This window comes from Trichoderma reesei (assembly GCF_000167675.1).
Source record: "Trichoderma reesei QM6a unplaced genomic scaffold TRIREscaffold_3, whole genome shotgun sequence".
In the NCBI taxonomy this organism is placed as follows: Eukaryota; Fungi; Ascomycota; class Sordariomycetes; order Hypocreales; family Hypocreaceae; genus Trichoderma; species Trichoderma reesei.
Genome location: NW_006711150.1, coordinates 1,582,538 through 1,600,669, shown reverse-complemented (window position 1 = coordinate 1,600,669; position 18,132 = coordinate 1,582,538). Strand labels below are relative to the sequence as shown.

Below are 18,132 nucleotides of genomic sequence, written 5' to 3'. Positions count from 1 at the left end.
ATGAATGAGCAAATCAGAGTACATAATACATCCCTCTACATCTAGAACATGAGACTTCTATCTATGCATCGAAAATATGCCCAGATTGAGCGCATCGCAGTATAGAGGTACCCAACCGGTGGAGCGACACCTGCACAGATATATGCGTCGATGCCCAAACGTAACCCCCCCAACTCCAACCCCCAACTCCAACTCCAATTCTTCACTCTTGTTGAATCGTACGAGCAAATAACTTTGTTGCAAGAGTAATAATGCATGCAGCCGCCCACCCCCATTGGACGCATGCAGTTTCCCGCTCTCGTGTAGGACGGAAGCAGACCCAATTCGCTCCGGCCTGCAGGATACTATTAGATGCTGCCTTGGCTCGCAGTGCGCCCTGCTTCTGGTCTTTGTCCTACGCGGTCATCACGGCGATTGGATGCAGAGGAAAGGGGGCTGTATTCATAGTGTGTATTTGGTGGAGATTTCTAATTTCCTTCATTCAGTCATAATCTTTGATCAAATCTCAATACTTTCGACTCCAAATAGAGTCGTACATGGTCATAAAGTCAAGCGAACAACAAACAAGAAATCATGGAATGAGAAAGGAGATTTGAAAAACACAGTCTGGAAGAAAAAACACAGTCGATTAAGTACAAAGCCCAGAGTATATCGAATAATCGTCATGATCCATCATTGCAGGAGCTCAACGAGTCTCCCACAGATATCGTATCATCAAAAATGCTGAACATGTTGCTCTCTTATCCCACATGTCATCCAATAAGCAAACGAACAACAAAAAAAGAAGCCATAACAGAACGAAGAACAAGAAACCATGTCATAGATCAAAGCCATAATAACAAATGTATATGTAGACCCAAAAAAAAAAAAAATAGAAGGAATAAGGAAAAGAAAAAAAGGGAAACCACGAAAATCGCCTTCGCTCAACTTTTGTCTCCAAACAGACCAAGTAGAAAAAGGAAGCTCATAATGTCATCATCATCAATAGACTCGCTCACGCAAGCATTGCATCAAGCTCTCTTAGACAGCTTTGGCCTGTCTAGTCTCAGGAGACGTCGTGCCACCGCTCAGACGGCCTGTGCCCGTAGAAGCTCTCCCCCCGTCAGTAGATGGCGTGGGTTGGCGCGTGAGCTTGCTGCGGGCAATGAGCACCTGGGCGGGACAGATGACGACCTCCTCATCGTTGGAGCCGTCGTCGTCTCCCTTCTTCACGACTAGAGGGAAGAGGACAACGCGCACAATGGCACCGCGTTCCTCAAGCTCCTCATTGGTCATCTTGAGCGTTCCGCTCCGTTCGTTCATCATGGACGCATTGAATTGGACGGTCTGCACAAGCTCACCGTCCGCGTCGTACTCGGGTTGTAGAGGCGGCAGCATCATGTACTCGGCCTTTTGCGTGCGCATCTCAATGGAGAGGTGGACGGCCTCGTGCATGACCCTCCGCAGCTGGGCTTGAATCTGTGCCTCCAGATTGGACGGCGGCGGGAGGACTTTGCATAGGGTCTGGTAAATGGCCTGGACCACGGCTTCTGTGTCGAGGTCTCGTTGCCTCTTGAAAGAGTCACGCTTCGAGAGCAGGGTAAGGGTAACGGCACGCCACTGGCGCACCGCTTGCGGAGGGCCAACCTCGGTCAGCAGCTTCTCCAGCGACTTGAGCTTCTGTCGCTGCTCACGATCCATGCCAAACAGGTAGCGGGTAAAGACAAACTCCCATATCATGTTCATGGTCATGGACATGAAGATGTCCCGCCGGCGGACCCTGTCATTGAGGTATCTGTCGACGTCAGTGCCGTCGAGCACGGCGTTGTCGAGGCGGTCAATGATCTTTTCATCGTTGATCTCGCTGGTCAGGCGGCAGGCCCGCATATCGGAAAACTTGGAGAAGCGCAGCACCCACTGCTGAACATGGGAACAGAGCTGCTGGCAGCGGTGGTCAAAATAGTCCTCGTCCTTGATGTTGAGGAACTGCACGTCGGCAGCCTTGGACTCGAGGATCTGGCGCTGCAGCTCGCGGATGCGCTCCTTGGCGGCATCGAGCTTGGCCGTCAGGTCGGCAATCTGGGCGTCCTTTTCGTGCAGGGCCTGGATGAGGGCATCCTGGTTGCCGCCCTGGCCGGCGGTCACCTGCAGGTCTGCGTAGCGGCTGTTGTCCTTGCTGGCCAGCTCGGCATTGGCGCTGGCCAGGCCCTCGTTGACCTCGGTCAGGCGAGAGACCTCGCCGCGGAGGAACTTGAGCGTCTGCTTGAGGCTCTCGATCTGGGTGTCGCGGTCGGAAAGGGCGGTGACGACGCGGTGGCTCAGGTGCTGGTCGGTGCTGTGGCGGGCGTCGGAGAGCAGCCGGTTCTCGGCCATGAGCTGCTCGACGCGGGCCTCGAGCTCGAGGACTTGCATACTCTGGCGGCGACGCATGCTGTGCGGCCTTGTGGGAGATAGAGGCGAGCCGATGCGGCCCTCGCCGTACCCATCCTATGAAGAAGCCAATGTGTTAGAACGAGGCGATGCCGACCAGACGAGACCGGCAGAGAGACGAGGCAAGTAGAGAGAAGAATAGAGTAGAATTGAAAGCTATAGGTGACAGTGGAAAAAAAGTAAAGAGGACAAAAATAGAAATAAAAAGTATCAGAGATGCCCGCAAATGACCAGACGCGGCATGCAATGCAGGCACTTTCGGTCGGCAGCAAGGCGACAGAAGTGAGCCAGAGAGCCGTGGAAGATGCAGAGAGAGGCCTTTGCAGCTGGGCGGAGCTGCTGGGGGTGCCGAAAATCACGAGGCTGGGCGGTGAAGAGCGCTGACACCTTTTCGGGGTGGCTGGGCTGGCAGAGGAAAGAGGCAGAAAAAAAAAACAAGGAAGGGACAAAAAAAAAAGACCACCAGCAGCAGCGCTCAGACAGCCACAGACTCAGACTCAGACTCGGACTCAGACTGTGCTCTCATGCACGCCGGTGGATCAGGTCATTTGCGGGCACTAATCAGGTGACGAGAGCTTCAAGGAATTCTTCTTGTGCACTCACGTATACGTCCGTCTTGTCCTTTGCGCGCGCACGGCCCTCGTTGGCCACCGGAGGCTCGGACGCTGCTTTCGATGGCGGTTTGGCGGCGGCGGCAGGCTTGGACGGCGACGACGAGGCCGAGGCTGGGAACGGGCTGGGGTCGAGGATGCCCGCGATCGAGTCTGCAATCGAGCCCGCAATGGACGGCGTCGGGATGGGGCTGATGTTGGGGATCGACGTCGTGCTCGGGTTCGGGTTCCTGGTCGCAAGGGGCGCGCTGCTGCTGCTGTCGAAGCCGCTGTGGTCGCTGCTGGCAATGTTTGGCTGGCGCAGCGACATGCGCTTCTCCGCCCGTCGCAGCAGCGGCGGCGATGGGTTCGACGACGACCGCACTGTGCTGCCGCCCGAGCTCTTCAGCCGCTCAGGGGTCCGCTGCCGCGCCACGCCGCTATTGGGCGTCCCTCGACCAGGGTCGGCCCGCGCTGCCTCTCCCGCCTGGTGCTTGGTGGCTGACGGGATGTGGCTGTCTGAGACGCTTCGCGGCTGCTCCGTCACCACCGGCAGCACCGCCAGTGACGGCGACTCCGGGCGCTGCAGCCCCGGCCCGATCTGCGCGCTGACTGCGCGTCGCAGGCTTCGGAGCGGTGCTGCCGCCGGCGAGGTCACTGACCGTCGCAGCGCCGGCAGGGTGTCGGATCGTTCCGTCGAAGTGCTCATCGGTGATGTCCTGCCGCTCGCAAGCCGTGCCGCGATTCCTATGCCGGCGATGGCCCCGTAGCCTTTCTTCGTAGGACTGGATCGCCCCGAGGGGGTCTCCGGTCGTGTTCCTGTTCCTGTCAACACTCGCTCCCTCGTTCCCGGTATTGTTTTCCTGTCCGGGTCTTGCGCCGCTTCCCGCAGCGAAGCGGAATCTCGTAGTCTTTGGCCGCCCAGCGTGGATCGTCGTAGGCGTCTCTGAGGCTGCCGGTCTGGTGTTCTGCTGATCGGCTCGGGCGTCTTGAGCTGTGCCATGGCCGCTTCTATCCAGTCTGCCTCGACCCCGCTGTCGCGCTGTTTCTCCTCGTCCTCTTCAAGAGGTATCGTGCTTATGCTGTGCCTTCTTGATCGGTTGTGCGGAGGAGGGCTTCCGGCAAACCCACTGTCTCTGTAATAGCCAACTTCAGAGGCTGTCGCTTCGGCCTCTGCCTCCGGCTGCTCTTCCACCGCGGGCAGCCCTCGCGGGGGGGACAACCTATAGTCAGACAGCTCGTAATCAGATAGTTCAGACATCATGTCCATTGGCGGGAGCACCGAGATTTCTGATGCCTCCCGAAGCAGTCCGCCGATAGGATCCTCCGCCTGTGAATGCCGTCGCAGCAGCTCAAACGGTCCGAGGGGTTCCGTCGCCTCGAGAACCGGGCTCTCAACCAAGTCTCCTCCAAACAAGCCTCCACGCTCACCCTTCCTCACAATTGCACCCTCGTCATCTCCTGCTTCCACAATGCTTTCGCTGCGCTTTGGTGTAGTGGGCGCGGCAGAGGGATCATGACGCTTTCTGCGCTTCTTGGGGGTGGTAGGGAGGCCGCCTCCGTGCAAAAAGTCGTCAATCATGTCCTCTCTGTCCATCTGATTTGATTCCCAGCTCCTCTCGTCACCGCTTTGCCGAAGAGCTGGATTCCCTAAAAAAGACTCCTCCTTGGGGTCTTCCTTGTCATCTACCCCTATAGGATCCTTGTCTCTGTCCTTTGCCTTCTTTTTCCTGGGACTCCCAAACCGGTCAGAGAAGAGAGACATGCCCCCCGAGAATGACCCGAACCACCGATCAGACTTTTCGCCGCCTTGGCTAGCGGGCCTCGAGCCCTTCTTTGGCGATTGCGATCCGGGAACGGATGAGGCTCGCTTCTCGCTTCGTAACAGCGATCCTGCACGCTCATCACTCGCGGTGTGATCTGGGATGTCGGCTGACATCCGTTGCGGTGTCGAAATCTCTGAGGGCTCTTCGACTAGAGGTGCGTCTTGGATGATATGCATTGAGCTGCCATCTGCGTCTTCGGCTACTTTTCTGCTGCCGCGAGTAATCTCAGGACTCTCCATAAGGCCAGACTCGGCCTTCCTACCGGAGGAGTTGCCCCAGTTGCCTGTAAACATGTCCCATTTGGTTTCCGAGTCATCTTCCAGGGGTGCGGAAGCAGTTGGTTCTTGAGTCCCTTCTGTTGCGGGAGCCTCTCGTTCATTCCATTCTGGTTCATTTGCGGGCTTCAGACCGACGTTTTCAGACGGGAGTGGAACCTCGGCAGCCTCACCATCGGACGAGTCTGCTAACTTCTTTGGCTGTTGTTCCTCTCCCACGACCTCTTCCAGGATAGTCTCCAAGTCTGGTGATGCAGCGGCGGCGCGTTCAGCCGGCTTCTCTTGTTCGGCTGGTGATAGCTCAGGCTCATCCGCATACTTCGAGAACAGATCATCCTCAGTAGAAGGCTGAGTCACAGGAACATCAGAGCCTCCTCTCTCGGTCGCATGGGACCCAGTTTCCGTTTGTCCTGGGACTTGAGGCTGGTCAGCAGGGGGCTCCACGAAGAGACTAGGCACGCTGTTTCCGAGGCTGGGATTCGAAGTCGTCGGGACCGATTCACTGAGGCTGGTCAGCGAGGATGACGGATCGCTTCCGCTTCGCGACTTCTTGCGTTTGTGCTTGCTTTTGCCCTTCTTCTTCTTTTTCTTCTTTCGGTGTCGGTCTCTGTGGGCATGTCCTTCTACACGCGGAGTCGCCACCACCTCGAAACCAGTAAGTCTTGTCGTTGAATCATTCGGTCCGAGGGATCCAGATCGCATGAAGTCGCGCTGGTATGACATGTCCGAAGCTACGGACGAAGCGTCGTAACTGTCATCACTGCCGTATTCACTTCCAGAGTCCTCTTCTTGCCCAGGGACGGTCAGATGCATTGATGAGCTCCTAACGGAGTCTGACCTCGTTTCCACAGGCTTCGGCTGTTGGACCTCGGAATCAGCAATTTCGACCGACTCTCGAGGTTTCTCTGTGGAGTCCTGGGAAGCCTCAGTTGTCAAAGCAGACTTAGGATCGTGTTGATCAAACGGCTCGGTAGACGACGGTTCTTCTGTAGGCACAATTACTGCCTCAGTTGGTGGCAACTGATCTGAGCCAGTGGCGGCACTATCAGCAGGCACTTCGCTTTCTGCAACAACAGCAGTCTCTGGCATAGAAGGCTCTTTCGAATTGTCGTCATGAGTTGGTCCCGTGGCCTGAGACTCCGGAGCTGTGTCAGGCTCAGCGGCTTGAACATCAGTCTGAGCCTCCTTCTCAGCTACTGGTTCCTCGCGAGGTAGCTCTTCCGGCTTCGGTTCCTCGAGAACAGGCTCGTCTTGTGTCTCTGATATCGGTTCCCGTTGAGACTCCTCTGGACTTGGTGCAACTTGAGCCTCATCAAGTCCAGTCCCAAGTTCTTTGCTGGCCTCTTCAACTACCGTCGCAGCCTCAGACTCATCAGGCTTCATGTCTTCCATTGGCTCGCCAGGCTTTTGGTCTCGAAGGTATTCGTCCGATGCTTGTTCCTTGGCAACAGGTGTGGCCTCGATAGTAGTCTCGAGAACATCGGATTCAGGAGCATCTGCAGGCTCAGAGTGTGCCTCGTCGACAACGATAGTATCGTTGCCCAAGTTCGGTGCCTCCTCGGTATCCATAACCAGATCAGAACTTGGCAAGGTGGCGCTGATTGAGTCATTCTTGATAGTCTCGGCTGGTGCCTCAATTTGATTCTGATCTTCGGCCACAGCTGCTTCATGGGCTTCATTCGCAGGCTCAACGAGGTCCCTCTCCGTCGGCATCTGAGCCTCCTGTGGTACAAGGGCGTCTTCAGTCTGTAGCTCACCCGCCTTTGGAGAAGCATCCTCAGCCTCGGCAGCACGTTCAAATTCCTCGCAAGAGTCATGTGGCACTGTGCTTACGGGAGCGGCAGCGTCATCCTGGGCGAGACCCAATCGCTCGGGGTCTTCAGGTCGTATCGAGTGCTCAACTTCCCCTTTCTCATCTGCATCTTCTGGGCTGATTGGTGAAGCAACTGGTGAAACCTCCTGTACAGATGATTGATTCGGCTCAGGAGCCATATCAGGCTCTTGAGGAGGATGGCTTTCGACTGAGGGCTCCATAGTATCAGCCGAGTCAGCTGCAGCTCGGCTAGAAGCTTCTGCGTCCTCAACACTCTTCTCCGTATCGAGAGCCACGTTGTCATTGACTTCCTTCTCGGGCCCGTGCTCCTCCTCATGAGTTGATGGGATTTCCACAGACGGTGCAGTTTCGGGGTGAGCAGGGGATTCAGCGGCATCTGCCTGGGCCTCCCCTGACTTTTCCTCAGAACCCTCCACCTTCAACTCAATATCGGTCGACGGCTTCAGTTCATCGTCCAAAGCCCCATGCTCCATTTCCGGTTCGAAATCCACTTCGCGACTGGTTTCCTGAGGCAGATTAGGCTCAGCCTCTGTCTGGGGTCTGGACTCGTCATGCTGAGCCTCATTGTCTTCTTCACGTTGCTCGGATGGGCTTGAGTCTAGCGTGACTTGAGGTTCCCGGGGCACATCGCCTTCATCTGGATTAGCGGTAGAGGGTTGCTCAACTGCAGCACCGTCGTGTATGGAGCCCTCCTCTGTAAAATTCTGGATCCGTTCTTTGCCCTTGTCTCCTTCTTCCAGTGGAACAACTTCATCTAACTCGGGCTCTTGGAGGCTAGTTTCGGGGGCCGAAGTAGAGAGTTGCTTGTCTTGTTGCTCACGCTCTTCAGCCGAGAGGACACTATCAGGGGCTGGTCTGGCTGACTGAGATTCGCCTGATCGCTCTAGAGCCGGAGTATCAACGACGGGCTCCATGGGTGCTGCTGGTTCAGTGTCGGTCGCCTCAGCGTTGTCTTCATCAGCCGCATTCGGTACAGGAGGCGGCGGCCGCGCAGGCTCCTCCGGGACCGCGAAATTCTCATCCATCTGCGGTGACTCAACAGAAGTAGGATACTCCTCAATAGGGTGTTCAGGAGAAGCATCAGCAGCGGATCCCATTGGGGCTGCAAATTCGCGTTCAGCGGTGTCATTAGCAGCATTCGGTACAGGAGGTGGCGGCCGCATGGGCTCCTCCGGGACTGCAACACTCTCTTCCATCTGCGTTGGCTCGGCAGGATCAGGGTAGTGCTGATTGAAATTCTCGGAATGGGCATCAGCAGCGGGTTCCATAGGAGTTGACGGTTCGACTTCGGTCGCCTTGGAGCTGGCCTCACTGACAGTGTTCGGTACAGGAGGTGGTGGTCGCAAAGGCTCCTCCGGGACCGCAAAGCTCTCGCCCATCTGCGTTGGCTCGGCACTCTCAGAGTATTGCTGAGTAGGATACTCAGAAGGAGTATCGCCCTGAGAAAACAGTGGCTCAGAGATCTCTGAGGTAAATGAAGGAAGCTCGGGGGAGGCCCAATTGGTATCTTTGCCATTCGCTATCTCCTCGATGGTTCGCGGCGCACCTTCATTCGGTGTCGGCTCGGGTGAGTCGTCTTCCGGTTCTTCGGCAATGGACTCCAGTACTCTAGCTTCTTCGCTGTCCTGGTGCTCGAATTGGTCTTCGGAACGACCAATGCTCCAGGCTGGCTCGTCTGCTGCGGGCCCTGGTTTTGATTCATGGTCTTGTTGTATCGTACCTTCAGACTTCTCTACAGCAGCCGCTTCGTCCAATAAATCTTCCATCAACTCCTCCAAGATGGGGGAGAGTTGGTCGCTGTAGACGGGAGCATGTTGATCGGCTTCTGATGGCACAAAGTTCTCAACCTCAGAAGCACTTGCGTCCTCAAGGCCAGGCTCTTCCATGATCGTCGGCAGCTGAATAGTCTCTTCATACTCAGGTTCAGCCACCATGTCGTTAGCTTCGCGGGTTTCATCTTCGGTGACACCCCATTGACGATCCGCTGAGGGTGTTCCATCTGATAGAATGGGTGCCTGTTCATGGGTATCTGGAGCTCTCGAGTCCTCGGACTTCGAGTCGATGGTCTCTTCAACCGCGATGGGAGATTCAACAGGCATCTCCTCCGCAGCAGGAACGACATCATCCGTCACCAGAGCCTCTCGGTCCTGGACGGATGAGTCACGGTCTTCCGTTTCGGTGGGTAGAGGAACTTCCACAGCCGTGGAAGCAGACGAGTCTTTCTGTATCGGCGACTCTTCTAGCTGAGGCACTTCCTCGGGCAAGGGAGCCAGAACTCCAGGCTCCCCGATAGTGATAGCCTGATCCTCGACTTGGAGCCTCCTCTTCTCACCATCTTGTTCGTCGCCGAGCTCTGGTAAAACCACCTCTATCTGGTCCTCGCCAACACGGTCCGCTTGCGGAATCAGCTCGTTATCCGTAGCAGCCCACTTTTGAAGCTCGTCATTGACGCCCGGCTCCTCGTTGTTTGACTCCTCAACGGTGGATGGGGGCATTGTTTGCGGCTCTTCGGTATCAGCCAGGATGCCGTGTTCAGGTACGAGTTCTAAGCCTTCATGCGAAGTTGGCTCAGGAGTCGGGACGGCGTCTTGTGCTTTCTTAGTGGACTGCTCTTCTTCAATATCGCGAGCGAGCTCTTCTGAAATCTCAGGTGTAGACTCGGGCACGGCGGAGTCTTTGGAAGGGTCAGCCGGGTTTTCCTCCGCCACCTCTACCGCATCAACATGCGGAGATGGGACAGATTCAACCAGAGTTTCGCCCTCGTTCTTATCGACCTCTGCAGGAAGAACTCGTGCAAGATCTGAGGTGGGTTTAGTAGCAGGTTCCACAATTGGCAGAGCAGTCTGCTCTGTTGCCTCTGTAGGATGTTGATCGAGAGTCTCGTGGGAAGTGTCTGCTGCTGCTGCGGCTGCCGACTTGCTCTTCTTCTTCTTCCTCTTTCTCTTCTTCTTCTTCTTCTTTTTCTTCTTGCTCTTCTTCGAGCTAGTCGACACCACAGACCCAGCCCCAAGAGTCTCAATAGATGCCGTCATGTCATGAACCATGCGCTCCTCGTCGCCGTCGCGCTTGACGATGCCCGCCATGTCAGTGCGTCTGACCCTCTCTTCCTCTTCCTCCTCCTCCTCCTCGGACTCCTCAGAGTCTTCCGAGTCCTCTGAGTCCTCCTCGTCATCTGAGTCATCTTCCCCTTCAGATTCCTCAGAGTCTTCAAGGACTGTAGATGTCGCAGGCTTCCTCGTGTATTCTTCTCCAGAGACCTGGACGTCAGGTTGAGCAAGCTCAAATCCCTTGCCTTCCGTTGCTTCCTCCAAGGTTGGCTCGGGAGCGGCCTCGGTGGCCTTGCGACTTGCAGATGGTAGAGGCCCGATGACGATTTCTTCTTCAATCTCCTCGGGCACTGAGCGCTGACTTGACTCCGCGATGACGTCAGACGTGACCTTTTCAAACACAGGTACAATGTCGACAGCAGCTTCGTTGGACGGTGCTTCAGAAACCTCCTCCAGAGGCTCGAAAACCGCGACTGGCTCCGCGTTCCACTCAAGCTCCGGCCCAGGGGAAAAACGTTCTGGCTTCGGCTCCGGTTCCGACTCATCCTCGATCATCACAGGCTGTGCCTTGCTCTCCTTGACCCAGGCATGTTCCTCCGGCTCATCAAGGGCAGGCTCCAACGCCTGAGGGGGGAGCACCTCTTTGGGAAAAGTCTCAGTTGAAGAAATGTATTCGGTATCTAGAGTATGGTCCTTGTCGATAGCTGATTCCGGAATCCCGACAAACGCAGCCGATGTCTCTTCAGCCGCGGGCCGGGCAGAAAAGTCGCGATCAAACTCCGCTCCAGACGAGATGGACTTGTGCTCCTTCCAATCTCCCCTCTTCCTAACCTCGTCGGATGACTCCTCAGCAGATCCGTGCAGGGCGTCGGTGCGGGCCTGGTCCTTTGGGACGCTCTCAATGCTAGGCAAAGTCTCAATCACCCTGTCCATAGATGCCAGTTCAGGGTGGTCCGGTACCTTGTCCTCAAAAAACTTTGCGGGTCTTGAAAATTCGGGGATTGCGCCAAGCATCGATGGCTCGATGGGCGGCAGATCCGGCTCAAACTGGTCATCGTCCGGTATGGCAGCAGGCGAGGTGTGTGCCGTTTCAAAGGCATCAGAGCGTTCGTCTGGCGATGTCAAGTCATCGGAGGGATGGCGAATGATGTCCTGGCGGGGCGAGAGGAAGCGTTGAGTCGGAGTCGGGGGACTCGCTATGGCTGGAGCATCCACTGTCTTGGCCGAGTGGCGCGACGAAGGCGTCGACTCAACGGGGACAGCTTCGTCGTACTTGTCTGTTGATGGATGCATGTCGTTGCCGGCCGTTCGAGGGCCAGGGACTTGGTCGTCATAACCAGCCGCAGCTTCTCCTAGAGTGTTGTCAGTAGGCTGGACGGGCAGCTGGTACGTCACGTCCGCTTTTGGCGTGGAACCCTGAGATTCCTCGTCAGTGACGGCGTGGTCCATGGCTGGGATTTGAGTTTGGAGCCGGAGTGAGCGATCAGCTAGGTTGAACCCGTCATTGGGAGGCATGGGGCTTCGGAAGTCTTCAGGTCGCAGAACGGGCAAAAGCTTTCCCCTGTCGTGCTCCTCTTGGTCGGACATGGCTCCCCCTTCGGCTTCACTCGTTGCTTCGCTGGGAGGCAGGGGCGGTAAGTCTCCACCTTTCGGGCTTCTGTCGTTCGATCCACGGCCAGCTTGCTCAAGGAGCATCAGAGGCATGAATTCTTTGGTGCTGTCCCAGGATGTCGGCCGGGGCGGCGTGCGGGGAGTCCTGTAAGTAACGGGACTGGAAGGCCTGGACCCGATACCCCTGAGAAGCGTCAGGGGGACAGCGGTGTTGCTGTGTGACCTGTTGCGGGAGTTTGACAGGCTGTTTTCTTGGCTGCTTCGTTGCCGGCGATGCGTCTTTTCGAATCTCCGACTTCGATCTTCATCCGGCGTCCCAGGACGACTGTCGGGAAGGTTTGGCAGCTCGTCAAAGCTAGCCTCTACGGGACTACCTGGTAGACTGGGTGGTAGAGGGAGCAGATCACGATACTGTGGATCGATCGCGATCGCTCGGGGAGCAATCACGGGGTAGTGATCCTCTTCGTCCTCCCGGCTCGAGCCAGGGAGATCTCGCGAGATGTTCTCCGGGTCCGAGGAGACATCGGCGGCATTGGAGCGAGTCAAGGCCTTTGCTGCGGCCGCAGCAATGCTCGCTAGGCCGGCACCCGCGCCAAGAGTGCCGGCTTGCTCAAAAAAAGACTCGCCCTTCTCGTTGATGGAGCTGTTGTCGTTTTTGCTGCCGGACTTGAAGATGCCGGAGAAGAACTTCGACTTCTTACCAGAGTCCTTGCGTTGCCGCGAGGGAGCAGGTTTCTCGACAGGCTTCTCGCTGTTATTGTCATCATCCTGGTAGTGTCTGGCTTCCCTGTTTCTGGGTTTCCTTTCGTCGTCGCGAGACTCGGGCCTCGCGCCGCGTTCGTCATGCTCATTACGGCTTTCGCGAATGTCTCTCTCCGTAGCGCTTCGACGTTTTCCCCGCGCGCTCCTCCTGCTCGAGGTCGACAGCTCCGAAGCGACGAGCGACTTCCGCGTGGACCTTGGTGAGCTATCCCAATCCTCCCAGTCTTCGACACTGTACACGGTACGGAGATCGCTGGCCTCGTCACCAGGAATCGAGACTCTTGAGAGCTCAGTGCCCTCGTCGCCTGGTATGGACAATCTGGATTGGTCGTCGTCAAGGCGAGAAGAGATGGTTGAAGCCTCGTCCAAGCGATCCCTTCGCTTCATCCTGCTCTTCCTCTTCCTCGGTCTGTCAACAGAAGCAGCGTCGGAAGCACTGTCATCCGCGTCGGCCAGAGCTTCCGGTTCAAGTGGCGCCTCCGAATGCTGCTCAGCATCCGACTCGCGTCTTGTCCCAGGCTCTGTCGTCTCGGATTCCTTGATCTGGTTGCGCGACTCTACCGCCTCCAAAACCTCCCGTGGAGGTTTAATCTCGCCTGACTGCCTCTTTTGAAGCAAATTTTCGAGTAGGTTCCGTCGCTCATTGCCTCTTGGGGGAGGGGTGACTGGTCGATCTTGAGTTTTTGGCGGCTCGCGTGACTCCTCCTGAGGCGGGGAGGGGGGCTTGATTTCGCCGGACCGCCTCATCTGGAGATATTTCTCAAGCCTATCAAGCTTTTCCTGCTTTTGGGGCTTCTCGTCTACTTCATCTTCTGTGTCGGTCAAAGAGAGCTCTGCCTCATCTTCCTGCTCTCTGCTTCTTGGCTCGTCTCCTCGCACGTTTGTCTTGGGAGGGACTGATACGGGCTCTTCGGATGGTCGCTCAGGAACAGCATGGCCCATCGTAGGGGTCTCGTTCGTCCCCGGACGAGACTCTCGACGGCGGAAGGCTGGGTCGTCAATAACAATGTTGGGGTCAAAGCCGCTCTCCTTCAGGCCAGCTGCTACGGTAGCCGCAAACTCGAGGTCGTCGGCGTATGTCCCAGGCGTCTGTTCCGGCTCGGGGCTGACCGGCTTAGGGCCAGGAACAGGTGGTGCGCCATCAGCGTCGTCATCGGCAGAGGCATCGCCGCTCCGCTTAACAGTGTGTCTGTCGAGCTCAGTGGTCGGCTCGGCGGTGCCGGCGGCCATCATGGCAGCAATCTTGCCCCATTGGCTAATCTTGCTGAGACGGGGTCTGGGTTTCTCCTCCGCCTCAGCCGGTTCGTTTGGGGATTCGGCACGGCTTCGAGCCTCGGGGGATTCGACCACGAAGCGCTTCGTTGAGTTTTCGCCCCAAGAGACGGACTTGCCGCTGGGCGAGGAGTGTGCCGCCTCCTCTTTGCGGTCAGACTCTTCATCCTCGGACGAATCAGCCAAGTCGTTTGAGAGCTCTTGAGCTGCAGGCACCTCTGCTGGCTGCTTCAACGCATCACCAGCTCCCGACGTGGGATCAGGGCTGGGGACCGGAGTGGGACGGACAATGTTGAGAAGGGGGCGTTCACGAGAAGCGTCGCGGGCCCTGAACCGAGAGACATCAAGACCGTTGGTGGCCCGGAATCTGTCGCTTTCATGTGGGTAGATCTCGTTGTCGATCTTGACATCGGCATTCGGCGGCGCGTAAGGGTTCTCGTCATCGTCATGCTCCCTGTCTTCCATGCTAGGCGGGGAAACGATGGCAAACGACTCTTTGGTGGACGGGTTCTCCCACTTATCCACGACGGATTCCTCAGGGGACTTGCTGCGAGAGCGAATCTCGTCGGAAGCAATCTTGCGGGCAATCACAGACTCGCGGTAGTACCTGTCGGCATCCTCCTGAACAGCGTCCTTTTGAGGCCTGGATCGATCCCGAGAACCGTCTTCCGAGTACTCGCGGCGTTTGCGCTCCCGCGACCGCTCCTCCTCAACAGCAATGGCAGAGGCAATGGCCACGGCAGCAACCGGAATGGTGGAGTGCTTGGCCTCGTCCAGGATAGATCGGGCTTCCCTTTCCTCCTGTTCGTACTCGTATCCGGCTCGGGGGTCTCGGCCTCGAAATTCCGTATGGATCCCCCTTTGTCTCTCCTCTGCAGCCTTCTCGAGCTCGTGGGAGTCCTTTCGACTAAGCCGAATGTCGGCATTGGGTGGTCGTACCAGCGTCGAGGGCGCTGGAGAAGGCGCAGAGGCAATGGCAGACCTGGACTCGGTGTAGTGGGGAACACGCTCAACGGTGACGATTTCAGGAGTCAGCGGCCGGCGGGGCGTGTTGAACTGGGGAGTGCCGAAAGCATCGTCGGCAACCTGGTATTGAAAAGGGTCAACATTGGATTTCGGGGCGGGCTGAGCTGGCTTGTCAGCGTTCCGGTCACCTGCCTTTGTCGCATGAGCGGTCTGTTGCGGTTGCTGCTGTTGCCTCTGGGCGTTGCGAAGTCGATCCCTGCGCTCTTGGGCTTGGCGCGTCTCAATCTCTCGCATGTGGGCATCATAGGTAGTTTGATACTTGAGGCTCTCCTTGCGCTCCTCGGGGTGAAGCTCCATCCAGGTCCTGCCATCCCTGGCCAGGCCAGGCGAGTCCTTGCCAAAGTAGTCGGGCATTTCGCGGTTGGATTCCATCCGAGGGGAGTCTACATCGTCGTTTCGGCGGTTATAATACACTTCGGGATTGGCCCGCCGTCGCTCCAGCTCCTCAAAGGGGGCCTGATCGCGCTGATAATGGTCCTCGTCCGGGTCCGGCCGAGCAAGCTTGACGTCGTCCCGGTAAATGCGGTCCTCGCTCCAAGGCCCCCTTTGATCGGCCATGCGAGCCGCGGCAAGGGCGGCAGCAGCCGCAACACCTCCCCCGAGCGTAGGGTCAAGAACTCCGCTATTGGATTGCTGGCGGCGGTAGCTATTCCGGGAGTCTCGCCTACCGGCCTCAAAGACCTTGTTAGAGACCGGGGCCTTGGGAATCGGCTGCTGGAGGGGCACAGGTGCCGGGCGGTGGGCGGAGTCGGCCTGCGATCCCCCGGTGGCCGGTCTGTCGTTATCGTAGAGATGGGGGCCCGAGCCCGTGGAAGGCGTAGGCCGCGGTTCGTCTCCAAACCCACAGGGGGTGTTCACCAGCCCACGTAGCGAGTTCAATGGGCCGAAGAGCCGAGGATCTACAACGGAGCTCTTCCTGCTATGCGAGGGGTTGGAGTCGGCGACAGGAGTGGCAACGGCAGCGGCAGCGGCGCCCATGAAGACGGGCAGGGCGACGTTGGAGAGCGAAGAATCGCCGCCGTAAGCGAGGTGAGCGTCGCTCCCGGACAAGGCGACGTTGGAACGTGAAGAATCCTCGCCGCCGTAGGCCAGGTGTATAAGACTGTCATCGCTGGACGAGCTTCCGGAAGAGGAGTCGTCGTCGTCCGAAGCCGACTCCCAGTCCGATTCGTCGGATGAAGAGTTGCGGTGCTTCTTGGAGCCGGCAAGTCCTCCTCGCTTCTTGGCCTCCTTTCTGCTCTTCCGCAGTGCGCTGATGGCGGCGGCAGTCGATGCCAGTCCGCTGGATCGAGACTTTCCCGCGTGGCGGAGATCCTCCTCGTTGGACCTCCGAGCCAGATCCGATAGCTGGCGACCAATGGCGATGATCTCCTCATCCGTCTTGTTGCGCTTCCCCTCATTAGGTAGCCTGGGCGATGGCCGGTTGGGGAGCGCGGCCGGATATTGCGAGTATGGCAGCTGCTGCTGCTGAGGATGCGAGCTGGACGCGGCAGAGCCCGCAACGGAGCTGCTGTAGCGGGTGGACCGGTCCTTTTCCTTCTTGACGAAGCCCGTGCCGTACGCCATGTCGGAGTTGATGGACGAGTGGGACGAGTTGCTGCCGCCGCCAAAGAAGACGCCTCGTCGCCTCTTGGTGCCGCTGCCCCTTCGGCGCCGCCGCCGCCGGACCTCTGAAGGGGCCTTGATGAAGGTGCTGAAGAAGCCGCCGAAGCGGGAGGTGGGATACTGTCGGGAGATTTCCATGTACGAGGACGACGAGGACGACGGTGACGGCGACGACAGCGAGCCGGACGAGGCCCGGGACCGGGGCAGGACATCCTGCGAGGGCGTCTGGCGCTGCGACATTGGCGGCAGCGACGTGTGGTGCGGGAACGAGGCCGGGTATTGCTGCTGGTATTGCTGCGGCGACGGATACGGCGACGATGCCGTCTGCTGGTGGTGCAGCGGCGGCGGCGGCTGGAACCGCGGCTGTTGCTCCGGTGGCGGGAATTGGGGGAGAGCCTGCGAGGGAAGCTGTGATTGGGAGTAAAGCTGAGGTTGAGGCTGCGACTTGTCCTGCTGGGACGGAAACTCGTACAGCGGCTGCTGCTGTTGCTGTGTCCGTGGGCTGTCGGCGCTGTAGCTGCCCGCCGTCTGTTGGGGCGCGACGCTGCTCTTGGGCGACGACGACGAGTACAGGCCGGCAGGATCCTCGCGCGACAGTCGCTTCTCGCGCCTCCGCCTCCTGAAGCTCTCCGGGCTCCGGCGGCGGGGATGAGGCATCGTGGGGACCGGGCGTGGCGTTGCGGTCGCTCAGCCGGTAGCAAGATTGCTCTCTGCTGCCTCTTTTCTTTTTGGCCTTTTCTATATTGATTAATTCCCTCCCTCGTTCATCTGGTGGTGTGAAGGAGTCGAAGCCCGGTTTGTTTTTTTCGACTGTTTTGGTTTCCCCCAAGGGAAACGAGAGCTGACGGAACTGCGACCAACTAGCACAGCTTAGCAGCGCAGCACGACGCCAATCCTCGCTCGCTCACGCACCCCAGTCGACCCGACCCGCTCCGTGGACAGGCGGTGGCTGGGCGACGGGCTCGATGGCTGGCAAGATGGAGTACGAGTTACCCAGAATAAGGCGATTCAGAGGTGCAACGTCGAGCCCAAGATGGTGGCCCGGGCCAGGCTGGTCGGTGTGGCTGACGGCTCGGCCCAATCAGGCGGCGGCGCCATGGGGTTTTAGCGGCCTTCTTCAGCTGGCCAGCAAGCCAGACGAACGATGACAAGGAGGAGCTGGGGCCGACAGAAAAAAGGGGGCACGTCGGGTTTGTTTGACGAGTTTGTGGGAAGAAAGGATGAGGTTTTACCGCTAGTATCGAGATGCGAGACTGGGAGTAGTACTACCTAAGGTATGTGCTGCTATCTAGATCTGGCGGCAAGACATTGATGAGAAGGAGCCGGGGGTACCTAAGCTGCCGAGCTTGTTCAGCCACGCACCTCAGGTAGGTACGTAGCAAGTATTTAGGTACAGGTACCCGTATGTCCTTGTCCTTTCTGCGTCTGTCTGGTTGAATTGACACCCGGTGATACATCATCAGCAACCTCAAGAAACAAAACAAGATACAGCAATCTTCAGATAGTAATGACGACTCAACCTCCAAGCTCGACTTTTACACCCAAAACGGAGCAGAAGCGCGAGGGTGCAGCAACCGGGTGGCGCCAAGTGGACTCCGAGCTTCAAACGTGCGGTGCACATGCTTCCATGTGCGCAAGTACCTCGCCCGCAGCATCTGGGCGGCTGGGTACATCAGCTTGAGCATTCCAGCACCACAGCACCTTCTGTGGGGGGTGGGCTTTCATCAGAAGCCTGGTGTCAATGCTCTCTCTGCACTTGTACCGATTTGTACAGTACCTCACTCGCTTGTATCTAGGTTCCTGTCTTACACGAGATCTTCCCTCTTCAATTCTTCTTCTTCTTCTTCTTCTTCTTCTTCTTCTTCTTCTTCTTCT

The 18,132-nt window shown here is 57.7% G+C and overlaps 1 protein-coding gene across 1 annotated transcript; it reads right to left on the bottom strand.

The window, feature by feature from the left end:
* Positions 1 to 1,020: 1,020 nt before the first annotated feature.
* On the bottom strand, positions 1,021 to 16,914 carry TRIREDRAFT_120484 (Hypothetical protein; the record flags this gene model as incomplete). Its single annotated transcript, XM_006962713.1, has 3 exons — positions 1,021 to 2,466; positions 2,641 to 2,814; positions 3,013 to 16,914. The coding sequence occupies 3 exons, from the start codon at positions 16,912 to 16,914 to the stop codon at positions 1,021 to 1,023; spliced, it is 15,522 nt and encodes a 5,173-aa protein (XP_006962775.1).
* Between the last annotated feature and the right edge of the window lie 1,218 nt (positions 16,915 to 18,132).